This window comes from Dromiciops gliroides, chromosome 6 (genome assembly GCF_019393635.1).
Source record: "Dromiciops gliroides isolate mDroGli1 chromosome 6, mDroGli1.pri, whole genome shotgun sequence".
In the NCBI taxonomy this organism is placed as follows: domain Eukaryota; kingdom Metazoa; phylum Chordata; class Mammalia; order Microbiotheria; family Microbiotheriidae; genus Dromiciops; species Dromiciops gliroides.
Genome location: NC_057866.1, coordinates 69753321 through 69767493, shown reverse-complemented (window position 1 = coordinate 69767493; position 14173 = coordinate 69753321). Strand labels below are relative to the sequence as shown.

Here is a 14173-nt window from a genome sequence, read left to right as displayed (position 1 = left end):
AAATCCAGTTTTAAAATTTGTGTCCTTATATTTCATGTTTTGTATGCACATCAAAAGTTTATCGATCTGATGAATCATTTCAAGATTTACTCGAGATTTGGGAAGTCCAACTTGAGTGGCAATGAAAATAATGTTTTCCTGGCATTCGACATTTAATTTCCAAGACAGATGACTAGATGTGCCTCTTTCATGGAGATGGCTCTGTTTACCTGGGGGCCTAAAACACAGTTGTAATTTCAATTTGTTATACTAAAAATATGAAAATAAAAATCATCTCTAAAGGGTCCTCTCAAATGAGAATAACTACCTGTGGGTAAACAGGAAAACAAACTGATTTAAAAGCTGCTGTCAGACTCTAGGCAGGGAAGTCGATGGAGTGGAGTCCCAGGTAGCATTATTTTCTTTCTCCTTGAATTTAATGCTTGGAGATCTCTATAAGGGCATACATGCATAAGGGTAAGAAGATCAAGTCCCTAGCTTGGAGGGAGACCTTCCTATTATTCCCCAACCCCAGTTTCAATGACCACTGGAAAATCCTATCTCCACCTCTGGGTTGGGACCACATTACATTATCTTCAATTTAGCACTTCAATATCTTCAATAGCCTTCTGTTGTTTTCTGATAGCTTCTTGTATAAAGTCAGTGACCCCAGCCTGATTGTATGTTCCTTGAGGGCAGGAACTAAATCAATATACATATTTGTATCCCCCATTTATATTAATCCTGGCCCAGAAATAGGTACCCTGTGATGGGGAATTGAATCACATTAGCCTCACAAACTTTTCCAAGTCAAGGAATAGGGGAAATAGAGAAATACAAGGCTAACTCTACAGAGCAGTACTGAAAAAATAAAACTGCTGTTTCAGAAATGAACACCGTGCTCTAGGACACCTCAGCCTTCTTGATCATGGCTTATCATGTCAAGATTCACTCCTCACCAACCCCTTCCCCCAAAGGAGGGACAAAGAGAAGGAGGGAGGGAGGGAGGGAGGGAGGGAAGGAAGAGGGAGAGGGAAAAGAAAGGAATAAGAGAGAGGGTGAGAGAGGAAAAGGGAGAAGAAGGGAGGGTGGGAGGGAGAGAGAGAGAGAGAGAGAGAGAGAGAGAGAGAGAGAGAGAGAGAGAGAGAACACACACACACACACACACACACACATCCACAAAAGCAGGGGCTATGACTTCTAATTCTACCGTATCTTTAAAACTGTGGGTGCTAAATAAGGATTGCTTGAACAGGTGATCCATAAAAGGATAAAAGAAGAGTCACAACCAATGTCTCAAAGGGAACCTTTTATGCTAAATATAATCCCACTAACAGGGAAAAAGGAATGGGGCACTAAGGTGAAAACGATGGAAGCATCAAGGGGAATTAACCACTCCCTCCTAGAGTTAGAAGACAGAAGAAAGCCAGGCATAGGCTGGCATGCACCCTAGATATGGGGCAGATTTCATAGGGTTAACAGGAAGGCTCGATAGAACTAAAATTCTATAAGGAAGTCTGCCCAGGAGGGCCGAATAGCTCTTGAGAATGAAATACTAAAGACATCAACAGAAACAATTCTCACCAGGACAAAAGAAGGGATTGTCTGATAAGAGTGGATGGAAATGTTTCCTGAAAAGATGAACTCATAGGTTCTAAATCAAGGTTAATATAAGTCAGCAAAATCATGTGGCAGCCAAAAAAACCCCTCTAATTTTCCTTACCTTGGGCTACATTAAAAAAAGATTTAACATTCAGGAACATGACAGTGGTAATCCCTGGATATGTTGCCCTGGCCAGACTATAGCTGGAGGACTAGTTGCTATTCTGTGTCTCATAGCTTAAAAGCACTGGTAAACGGGGCAGCTAGGTGGCACAGTGGATAGAGCACCAGCCCTGGAGTCAGGAGGACCTGAGTTCAGATCTGACCTCAGACACTTGACACTTACTAGCTGTGTGACCTTGGGCAAGTCACTTAACCCCAATTGTCTCACGAAGAAAAAAAAAGCACTGGTAAACTAGAAAGCATACAAGGAGGGCCACCAGGGTATTGAAGGGTTTTGAATACATGGCACATGTAAAGAATGGCTGAAGGAACTTTAGGCTGGAGAAGAGAGAATTCAGACTGAGGGGAAAGATGCGATGCTTGTCCTCAAGTATTTGAAAGGCTACTGTGTAGAAGAGATTACACTTGATCCTGATGGACAAAACCAGGAGTAGTGTGTGTAAATTGTAAAGAGGAATATTTAGATTTCACATCAGGAAAAAACAACTTCTTACAAATTAAAGCTGTTCTAAGGTGCAAAGGACCACCCCAGCATGGAGTCAATTCCCCTGTGTGGTGTTCTTCCATCTCTGGTGTGTCTTGGATTCAATCCTCCTTGGGGTCCTTACCAGTTCTATGAATCCATGAGTCTATGATCTGTCCTCTTTTCAGTACTCAAACAGCCCTCACCTTAATTCAGGCCTTAATCACCCATTACCTGGGCTACTGAAATAGCTTTTTAATTGGTCTCCCTCATCCTCTCTCCTTGCTCCAATCCTTCCTCCAAAGCTGCCAAAGTAACTTTCTTTGAGCACAGAGATCACACATTCTTTCCCCTACTCCACAAATGCCAGTGGCTCCCTATTGAACCTCAAAGAAAATATAAGCAACTCTGTTTGGTTACTAAAGTTCTTCACAACTTTGTCCCAACCCACTTTTCCAGCCTTATTATATTTTACTCTCAAGCAAACTGGGCTTCTTGCTCTTCCTCGCACATAATGCTTCCTCTCCCATCTATCTATGTCTGCACTTGGCCATCCTCCATATCTGCAATACACTACCTCTTCACCTCTCTGTGGAGAATCCCTTACTTTCTTCAAGGTCCACCATCTACACATGAAGCCTTTCCTGATCCCTCCCCCACCCCACCAATGCTAGAGTCCTCCCTCTTTAGACTAATTGTATTTATTTTGTATATACTTACATCCATACATCTCCCCCAGTAGACGTAAACTATTCAAGAACATGGGCTGCTTCATTTTTGTACCTAGCACAATGACTCACAAGTAAGTAGCAGATGCTTAATAAATGTTTATTGACCGAGATAGAGAAGGCTGGACCTCTTTGCTCTAACCATGGCAAGCTAATTCTCATAACTGGAATGTAGAGTAAGGCAAGTGAATGTAAGCTTCTTGCGGGCAAGGTTATGTTTTGGTGTTGTAGTGTCTTCCACATAATAGGGCCTTAATAAATGACTGCTGAATTGAATTGTTGGAGGGAAACTTTTAGGAAGGATGTTGTTGTTTTGTTTTTCAGTCATGTTTGCCTCTTTGTGACCCCACTTGGGTTTTTCTTTTTTGCAAAGATACTGGGCATGGAAAAAAACAGAGACCCAGGTGGATCCTGTAATGATATGCAATTTCTTTTGAGAATCTTCTGGGCTTCCTGTTTGATGTGACAATATTTACACTTTTGCCATTGAGGCCAATAACAAGGGGGAGAACACTGTTCATAAGTAAAGATACACTACAGATCCCAAAACCAAGAGTCAAAGACCCTTTGAACTTGGTACCACCAGGGAACTGAACTTAGTAGTTTGATTACTCCAGGGATTCCCACATAATCAAGAGTGGTTCTGACATTAACAAGTTCTAAAAGTAAAAGGGCTCTGGGTACATTTTTTTTCTCTTGTAGTTGGGAGTGACATGAAGAGTTTGAAAGGATTGCATTCGTAGATGATCATAAGTTTTAGAACAGGAAGGACTCCTCTAGTGCCATGAGAAGAGGAAACTGTGCCCTGCCTAAGATCACACTGGTGGCCAAGCAGAATTTGAGCTCTCAACCCAAAGCTCTAACTTTCCATTTGATCAGCTCCTGTAAAGGGTCATGTTGGGAAGAAGATAGCCGACATGATCAGACCACAACCACAATCAAGGGATGTCATGAAGGAAATGGGTGACTGTCTGCTCCTTTCAAATACTGAAATATACCTTGATATCTGACCCTGTTTTACTCCTTCAACAGATATGTGTTGAGTCTCTACTCTGTGAGCAGCTCAGTTCCACAGAAATGTCCCAGGCTCTACTGCTCACTGTTGTCACGGTATTACTAACAGACCCAGGTGGAAGGCGGAAGAACAAGGTAACAGCTCTTCCCAAAGGAAGAGCCTTTATGTTTCAGCAGCCTGCCTCTGGGCTCTAGGCTTCTAAACAGCTGGAAGAAGAGAAGCCCTTTAAACTCCTTTTCCCTCTCTCTGCCCGGTCCCAAAGTCAGGGCCAGATTCTCACTAGAGAAAAGTCTACCTTTCCCTAAGCCTGAGCTCCTTCCCGCCCCCTACCCTATGCCCCGTCTGATGCCAGATGGCAAGAGAAGAGTGAAGCCTAGTGAGAATAGGAAGTGCTGGGAGAAAAGAGCGTGGCCCTAGGGGGGGAGAGAAAGGATGGGGTGAGGAAGAAAGAGAGGTCAGGGAAACACCTGGCTGGCTCCAGCGTCCACACTGCGCAGTCCTCCGGCCAGCTGCGCGCCTGGGGTAGGGGTTAGCGGGGTGGGGGCGGGGGGAGCCAACCACAGCTGGCGCGTTCCTTGTTGCAGCTCCCCCCGCCCCGCTCCCGCTCCGCAGTACTAGGGCCGGCCCGGGGCCCAGGCCCCTTCCCCAGTCCCGGCTGCACATACAGCCAGCCTGGGCCCCGGGCCCGGGCGCAGCGCCTAGCACGTCCTCGGCTGCCTCACCTCGCTCACCAGCCCCTGCCAGTCGCTCTCGGTCCGATTGAAATTCATGGCCTCATCCATGCGTGAAGCAGCTTCATCAATAACCTCCTCCCCCGCCCTGGCTCCCTTCTTCCCACCCCCACCCCCCAGCCCCAAGCGGCCTCGGCGGGCACCGGCGCGGGAGGGGTGGGTGCCCGCAGCCCCGCGCCAGGACTGGCCCCACGCCCCGCGCGGCTGCCGCCTCCAGATGCCACTGCCCGTACTGTTTACCCAACGTCAGCCTTAGCGTGAGGAACGGGAGGAGGAGCTCGAACCGGAGTCGGAGCCGGAGCCCAGCCGGAGCTGCCGCTCCCCTCCGGGCGCAGGCACCTGCCTCCCTCCTGCCTGACTCTCCGGGGCTCCCGCAGCAAGGGGCCCCGCGCCTACGAGACCCACTCACTGCAGAAGTGGCTGCCATCCACACTGGATGTGGGGCGTGCCCCCTGTTCCATCCCCCAAGTCCCTGCGTGCAGCCGCCTCTGGGGTGGGCAGCAGATGGCTGGCCTTAGCCAGGGGCAGAAACGAGGGCCTTCAGGTCCTGCCAAATTGGCAAAGACAGTGCATTCTTATTTCGGAGCTTGATTGTTAATCACGACAATAACATAATGCGTCTGTGGACCCAAATGGATTCACCTTTTTAAATAACTGATAATGTTCAATTATCTTGCTTAATATTTATATAGACTACCCTCCCCTGCGATGCCCCTTATCTTCATTCTGCTCTGGGACTGGATTATTTAAAGGATCCAGAAAGAAGGTGGGGAAGTTGAGTTTAAATCCACTTTACAGGTGGAGGACTGGAGCTTCGGCTAAGGAAAACTGATCCTGATTGCCAACCCTACTTCTCAGCTGAAAAGAAAGACTGAGATGGGGAATGAATGCAAGATCCCGGAGAACTCTGAAGAAAGTGGTAACCCCTGAAAGAAACTGGCTTCATTCGTAGGCCCTTGTGCCAAACAACCCGGCACAGCCCAGAATCAATCCGGGACATTTATTAAGCACTCACATTTAGACGATGTTTTAAGTTAAAACAAAGCGCTTTCCTCACAGGAACCTGGGGAGGCAAATAATGCAAGTACTTTGGTAGGGTTCCGACTGTGAGAAACTCCCAGTGTTGAAAACTTTAGAGCCCTGGGGGTCCTGACAGGTTAATCAATTTATTAAGTGCCTACCGTATGTCAGGCATTGTACCGAACATAGGAAATACAAAGACAAAAATGAAACAATCCTTGCCTTTAACAAGCTTATATTCTATTGGAGGAAAGACCACAGTCCCTGCCTTCAAGGAGCTGACATTCTAAGGGAGAACACATGCAAATAAAGTGTGTAACTACAAGAAACATATAGGGTGTCCCAAAAGTCTTGGTGCAGTTTTAAGTTTTAATGCTAATATAGCTATAATATATTCGATATGATTCTATATTATATTATATTTATCATATCATATTACACATTGTGTTATGTGTAATTTATTATCAGATAATATGTAGTATAGCTATAATGACTTTTGGGATACCCTATATAGTATAAATGGGAGGTAAATACAAGATAATTTAGGGGAGGAGCTTCAGAGATCAGGAAAGACCTCGTTTACAATGTGGTAAGGGACCTTATATTTAGAGAAAGTTATTTTAAGCAATTTGCCCATGGCCTCACCCTACTGTAAATATTACCTACATTTTATAGATACTTTCTTATCTATTGTTTCATTTGTTCATTTTTGAGAAACAGAGGAAGGAACAATATCTCATTTATATGTGCCTGTTTCCTCCAAATACATCCAATTCAGTCAACTCATATCTAATACAGGCTTCTCCTTTGCCTTTTGGGTGACTTCCTAATTTTTCAAAGACTCTGTTATTCTATGACCCACAGCCATATAGCATCATTAAAAGAAGTATGGAAACATTAAAAGTTATTAGAATGTAGGGTCCTTGAGAACAGGGATCATCTTTTTCCTTTGTATATCCAGAGCTTAGTACAATGCCTGGCACACTGTACAATGCTTAATAATGCTTGTTGATTGGGGCAGCTAGGTGTCGAAGTGGATAGAGCACTGGCCCTGGAGTCAAGATTACCTGAGTTCAAATCCAGCCTCAGACACTTAACACTTTACTAGCTGTGTGACCCTGGGCAAATCACTTAACCCCAATTGCCTCACTAAAAAAAAAATGCTTGTTGATTGACTCGTTAAAAGAACTGCTCATTTTTTTCAAGGCATTCCAGCTTGTTCAATTCTGGCCCATCTCAGACACTCCACCTGCAGTGACAGTCCAAAATCTGTCTGTCTGTCTATCTATCAACCTATCTATCTATCTATGAGTCAACTTTATGACCTGTCCAACCAACTTCATACCATTGTCTGAACAAAAGCCATTCTTCATCCACTTGGATTTTACTCTGTGAATTGTTAGGTTTCTGTGATTATAGGTCTCATTCTATTAATTCATTAAAAAAAACTTGTATGATTTTGACATATTTGTAGAAGATTGGTTTTGGAGGACAGCCTGTAAAGTAGCTTTTGATTTTTGAAAGGAAATGGGTCTTTTGTTTGTTTGTTAATTGCCAAATAAGCATTGTGTGGGATCTTATATTCTCTGCACCTTTCAGTCACCTGTATGACTATAAAGAGATTATCTGCTACAGAATATTATTTGAGAAAGCCTGCCTTTTGGGTTCATTGGTAAGAGCACTGGCCTTAGCATAAACTGTAGAAAACTCCTTTCTCTAATACTTAATATCTGTGTGACCTTAGGCTCAGTTTCTTCATCTGTAAAATGAAAGTACTGGGCTAGATAGTTTTTAAGTTCCCTTCTAGATTTGTATCAATGATCTTTCTCAAGGTTACCCTTGATGCATGTATTAATCACTCTTGTAATGATTTTTATAGAGAGGGTAAGGTAGTAAAATGGATTAGCAGAATTAATATTTTCTTATTTGCCCTTTTTTGGGTAATAATCAGGCAGATAAAATTCATAGAAATTAACCTGATTCATCAGGGACCCACAACCAGTAAGTGGCAATGGGGATTCTAGAAGCCAAGATTTTTGGCCTCCAAGACAGTGTTCTTTCCATTATACCACCCTGCCTAAAACAGAAATTTTACAGGTTAACTGGGATCCTAAGAGTTAACACAGGCAGTGCTAAGGGGGAAGAAAAGAACAAAAAAAGAAATAAACTTTTGGTTAATAGTCTGACATTTCATACTTAAAAAGCAAATTACATTCTTCCTCTAAATCACTCTCTAATAACCCATCAGGTTTAGTTTTGACCTGTGGTCATGAACTTCTAGACTGAGTTAATGTAAACTTGTCCATCTGTCATTTACCAGCTGCGTGACCCTGGAAAAGTATCTTAACCTCTCTGCATCTTAATTGTTGTTGTTTCAATCTTAAACAGGGACAATAATGCTTAGAGAATCATAGCTTTTTAGTGCTAGAAGGTTTCTTAAAGATAATTTAGTCTAAACCCCTAATTTTACAGAAGAGCAAGGTGTGACTCAGGGAGGTTCTGAGACTTGCCCAAAGTCGTATAGTTTGTTAGTCACAGAACCAGGATTAGACCTCAAGTGTCCTGACTCTCATCCATTCTCCTAATTCGTATTCTAGTGCTTTTTCCACTGTACTTTTGCTAAAAATTAGAATTGAAAGGGACTCTATCATTTTTCCCAGTGAAGAAATTCAGACCCAGAAAAAGGGGAATTAATACACTACCTACCTACCTGCAATATGGGGTTAAAAAGTGAAAGTGCTTTGTAAGCATAAAGTGCTATACAAAAGTGAATTTTATAATTATTATTCTGCAACAGCTTCCTCATGCCCTCAAAAAAGGGGGACATGTCTTCAAGAAAACTGTGAAAATTTGTCTTTGGGGGGCACCTAGGTGGTACAGTGGATGAAGCACTGGCTCTGGATTCAGGAGGACCTGAGTTCAAATCCAGCCTCAGACACTTGACACTTACTAGCTGTTTGACCCTGGGCAAGTCATTTAATGCTCATTGCCCTGCCCCCCCCCCCAAAAAAAAGCAAGAAAATTTGTCTTTGGTCTTTTCCCTATTTTTCTCTTCTCTCCTGTCCCTTAAGGAAAGATAACCTAAGTCCTGACATGGGCTTTACTCTCTAGGCTATCTATCAAATTGGAAAGTAATTTCCCCCAGGGTGTCAGTTATTGAAGGTTTAAGGTATTGCCATTCATGAACTGTTAAGACCCAAAAGAATATCTACCTAATGGTAGAATTTTTGATAGACAATTAGGGAATGAAGAACTTTCCATTATACCACCCTGACATCACATAAATAATTACACGCTTCTTCTATCTATAAGAAAGTCAACTTTTAAAAATCTTTATTTCGAGGCCCCTTTAAAACTTTTATTTGTGTGGGGGCAGGTAGGTGGCGAAGTGGATAAAGTACCAGCCCTGGATTCAAGAGGACCTGAGTTTAAATTTGGCCTCAGACACTTGACACTTACTAGCTGTGTGACTCTGAGCAAGTCACATAACCCTCATTGCCCCACCAAAACAAAAAAACAAAAAACCCAAAACTTTTATTTGTGTATAACATATCAAATTGCTTGCTGGCCTTGGGGAGGGGGGAGGGAAGGGAGAGTGGGAGAAAAATTTGGAACTCAAAAAATATCTTTACATGTAACTGAGAAAAAATTTTAAATAAAATTTTTAAAATGCAAGAATGAAAAATAAAACTTTTATTTGTATCCTTTCTTTGATGTCAGTTAATTCTCTTGAGATATATAGATATAGATATAGATATAGATATAGATATAGATATAGATATAGATATAGATATAGATATAGATATATTAATTGGAGGAAATGTAAAGAATTGAAAGCTTACTCTCCAATATGTGAAGAAACTTAGATCTCAGTTGCCTAGTTTTCTAGATCATTGGTTTTTGAGCTGGAAAGGGATTCTAGCCCCTTTGTTTTTACAGATCAGGAAACTAAGGCTCAGAAAAGTTAAATGACTCCCTTAGGATCATAAAAGCAATAGTATTTCTTTCTCTTTTTTAAAAAAGGCAATAGTATTTCAAGCCACCATTTGAGTTCAGGTCTTCTGATACTGAACTCAGATTTCCCTTAATTCTAGTGTCTTCCCTCTCTTGATTTTCTCCTGTCTATATCTTGTTTGTAGTTATTTGCATGTTCCCCTTATTAGATTATGAGCTCCTTGGGAACAGGTACTCTTTTACCCTTCTTTGTATCCCTAGTGCTTAGCACAGTGCCTAGCTCATTGTTCAGTCCAACTCTTTGTGATCCCGTAGACCATATTATCCTTGGGGTTTTCTTGGCAAAGATATTGGAGTGGTTTGCCATGTCCTTCTCCAGTGGATTAAGGCAAACAAAAATGAGTGACTTGCACAGGGTCACACAGCTAGTCTGAGATCAGATTTGAACTCAGGTCTTCCTGACTGCAGGCTCAGTGCTCTATCCAATGCACCACCTAGTTGCTTCTGCCCTCAATAAATGTTTATTGATTGACTGACTAAATCCAGTGTTTATTCTACTCCATTATGTTTGTTTCCCCTTGGAGTGTTTATACTCCTAGAACCATCCCAAACCTGCTTAGCTTTTAAAATGTGATGAAATAATAGACCAAGGCAATGTAGCTTCAAGCTATCTTTTTTATCTCTTATTATTAGTGCAGCCTGACATTGACCAATAATAATTATGCAGTTTAGGTGCCTATACCAGAAAGTCCCTAGATGCCTCATCAATGACTAAATACCACCCCAAATGGCTAAAGACAAAGCTTACTGTGTTATACCTTTATCAAAGGGGGGAAAATACCCCACCAACTTCCTTTAACTTTTAATTAAGTAATAGTCAAAGTTATATAGGTTAGTTATTCCTAGAGAGGCAGTGTTGGCATGGGGGATAGAAAGCCAACCTTGGATCTACAAAACCTAGGTTCAAGATTTGCCTTCAGGTACACATGGATGGCTATATAACCATGGGCCAGTTGGGAAACCTCTGAGTCTCCTTCCCCTCTGCCTCCCCTCCCCAACTCTTTAAGATTCCAAATGACAGAAGAATTACTAGCCTGAATTGGTGAAAGAAGTTTCCACACCAGAAGTTCCCTTTGTTCAATCAAATCGTAGGTCTGGGGAGAAAAAGGCAACCATCAAAAAAAAAAAAAAAACCCTTGTTTTATATTGCTCACCATGAAGTTAAATAAGGGAGAAACTTCTATTTTCATTTTCCCTTAATTTTCTAGGGAGTGAGACACCCTTGTTGTTGTTCTGTCTTTCAGTTGCATCTGAGTCTATGTGAATGCATAAACATTGTGTTCCCATTTGGGGTTTTCTTGGCAAAGATCCTAGAGTAGTTTGCCATTTCCTTCTCCAGTGTGTTCCCCATTTTACAGATGAGGAACTGATGCAAATAGAGGTTAAGTGACTTGCCCAGGGTCACACAGCTAATGTCTGAACCAGGATTTGAACTCAGATCTTCTTGACTCCCCACTCAATCCAGTTCACCACCTAGCATCAATTTTTCCAAATGTAGTCATAGCCCAGGGACTATTTATTTGTTTGTTTATTTATTTATTTATTTGTTGTGGTTCAGTAGTTCCAGTTGTGATCCTACTTGGGGTTTTCCTGGGAGACAATGGAGTGGTTTGTCAATTCCTTCTATATTGGATTAAGGCAAACAGAGGTTAGGTGAGTTGCCAAGGGTCACACAGCTAGAAAATGTCTAAGGTTAGATTTGAACTCAGTTTTTCCTGACTCTAGGTCTCGTGCTCAATCTACTTAGCCACCAGATGCCTCATTTTTATTTGTTTCCTTATATTAAAAAAAAAAACATACAAAGTGTTCGGAAGAAGTGTCCAGATGATTTTGAGTTATGCTCTTCACTTTTGGTTTGAGGGGGTTTTAAAAGTTAGCATTTATTAGCACTTTAAGATTTTCAAAGCCTTATGCAGGCAGCATCTCATTTTATCCTTACAACAGCCTTGGGAGGCAGAAGCTGTCATTATCTCCATTTTCAAGATAAGGAAACTGGCGATGAAAGAAGATGAGTGATTTTGCCAGGGCCACACAATTCCCAAGGGTCAGGGTGAGATTCAAATTCGGTTCTAATGCTTACTCCAAACCCAGGGTTCTATCTGCTACACACAAGGCTAAGGTCAAATCATCCAAACTTAAGGAATGAAAACTGAACATGTCCTGCTAGAAAACTATCTCCTGGAAGATTGGGAAGAAAAAACCCCTAAAACCTGGAGTCCCAAGACCGGGTTTCCATCTTTGGCTCCTGTTTTGACTCACTATCTTAGACTCAGTCTTCGCATAAACCCAGGAGGGGCTAGATCTGTTTCATTTTTGTCTCTGTACGCCCTGCCTCCACTAAATGCTTGTGGGTTGCTTGACTGGACGATGGCAATACATGTAGGGAAGAATAAACTGCTGCTGCCCCTGCTCTTTACCCTTCTCCAGGCAAGTGAAGGAAGTTTAAATTTTGGTGTTCCAAGCCAGAATTTCCTCTTGCCTATTCGAAAGCTAAGCCACCCTATCATAGAGAAGGACTTTTCTTTTTGTTCTCCATCAGCCTGTTTGCGGTGAGATTTATCCCTCTATACCTAGCCGTTTTCTCTCCTGTCACTTTTTTTCCTGCTCAAACAAGGTCAGAGAGTCTAAAAAAATGGGGTAAGAAAATGCTTCTTTAAGACCACATTTTGCACAAGTGTATTTAAAACTCACAAGTGGTCCAAGGTACCCGATTCAAACTGGGGTGATGTAAGGAAGCCATTTTCACGGTGTCTGGACAGAAACTCAGTTGGACCAAACAGATAATGGAACTCAATTCAACCACTTTACAACCACTCCTCTCATTTTTTCCCTGGTTGGGGTGGGGGTGGGGCGGAGAGACTACAGTCCCCAGCATGCATTGCTGCCAGGCATCTCTCCCTTCCCTGCAAGTGGGCATTCTCAGCAGGTTGAACCTCGCTTTCCTTTCAAAAAGAGAACAGCTGGTTTTTTCCTCCCCCAAGTTCAGCCTAAAATGTCTGCAAACACGGCTCGAATAACCCGTCTATCCTTCCACGAGCTGATGCTGGGTTCTCAATCCCTGGGCCCAATCCCCGGCAGAAAGCAAGGGGGAAAGGACCAGAAGCCACGCTGTCTGTGCGCCTCTACTGAAGCCCAGTCCTCCACTTTCCTCTTCCTCTTCCTCTTCCCATCCCTCCCCCTCCCCCTCCCCCACAGCAGCGGCAGTTCCGTAATCCCTCCCCGCCCAGCAGCAAACAATCAGCAACCAGCCGCTTCACTCCTGCCCCCGCTGGCTGCCAATCAGCGGTTCAGCGGGGAGTGGAAGGAAGTCCCACTCCCCGCTGAACAGACGAGGTGCTCAAAATGACTGAGTAGGCCTGATAACTGGCTGGCAGGCTGGGGACCCGCAATTGCAATCCTGAGGGGGAAGCAAGGCAGCTCCTGGCTTCAGCCCGTGATTGGCTTGGGCACTGGGGGAGGAAAGGAGAAGGGGGGAGGGAGGCGAGGAGGTGCAACTCTTTCTGCTGACGGTGATGGCCGGGAGAATGGAAATGGAGGTGTCAGGGAGAGGGAAGGGGATGAGTTGCGAAGAAGGGGGTGGGGGAGTGGGGTTAGAGAATGGAAAATGGAGGGGAGAGAAGCAGAGCCTCGGGACGCTTTGAGGAGATGTCAGACGATAAAAGGGCTGTGCATGGAGAGAGAAAACCTCTGGCAAGGGAGAAATAGACCAGACCAGAGGGGAGAGGGGGTGAGAATGTGGGCCAGTGGAAGGGGTTAAGTGGAAAACGAAGGAGGAAGAAGTCCCACAGCCCTGGGATTATTCAAATGCATTGTACTTATTGATAATGTATTTCATTTATTCAGCTTGGGGGAAGGAGGGGTGTGGAGATGTGATTCAGCACAAAATTCATGTAAATTTATGTAAATATGTATGCAGCCCTGGGGCTCGTGACAAGTTGCCAGTGTGGCCCTCCCTGTTGCAAAGGTTATGAGCGATTGGACTTCTGGAGCTGAAAATAGAAAAAGCCCTGGCTTCTGTGTCCCTTCTACTGCAAGCCAGGAAAGGGAGAAGACCCTGTCAGTCTGGGAAGTTCAACATCTTAAAAAATATTGGCTAAAGCTACAAAACGGAATCACCTACAGTGTCCTCTCGTCACTTTCCTCATGTGCTGCGACTCTGGATCCTTTTTTTCCTCCCCCTCCCCCCTCTCCCCCTTCGCTATACCGATGGGGGTTATTTTCCGTGGAAGTGTTCCCACCTCCTGCCCTGGGGAAGAGCAATGAGGTTGAAAAAAAATAAAATAAAGAAGGCAATTTGAATTATGGGGTGAAGAGGTGCCATCCTAAATAAATGGCTGTGCCTGATAAAATATTTACTGTCCATTAGGCTGTCCTTCAGAGCAGTTTTCTTTGAGGGCTTTTTTCCCTCCCCAATTCTGCAAAAGTGTCATGGCATTTA

At 43.4% G+C, this 14173-nt stretch overlaps 1 protein-coding gene across 4 annotated transcripts in view; it reads right to left on the bottom strand.

Moving 5' to 3' along the window:
- The window catches only part of CCDC149 (coiled-coil domain containing 149), a 146264-nt gene extending 141221 nt beyond the window's left edge, over positions 1 to 5043 (bottom strand). For 3 of the 4 annotated variants that reach the window (XM_043973065.1, XM_043973066.1, XM_043973067.1), the window contains exon 1: positions 4693 to 4794. In XM_043973065.1, coding sequence (XP_043829000.1) covers positions 4693 to 4752 — 60 coding nt within the window. In that variant the 5' untranslated portion in view covers positions 4753 to 4794. Of the gene's footprint in view, positions 1 to 4692; positions 4795 to 4941 lie in introns of those variants that run through there. The other variant, XM_043973068.1, reaches the window with a different exon arrangement.
- Positions 5044 to 14173: the final 9130 nt, after the last annotated feature.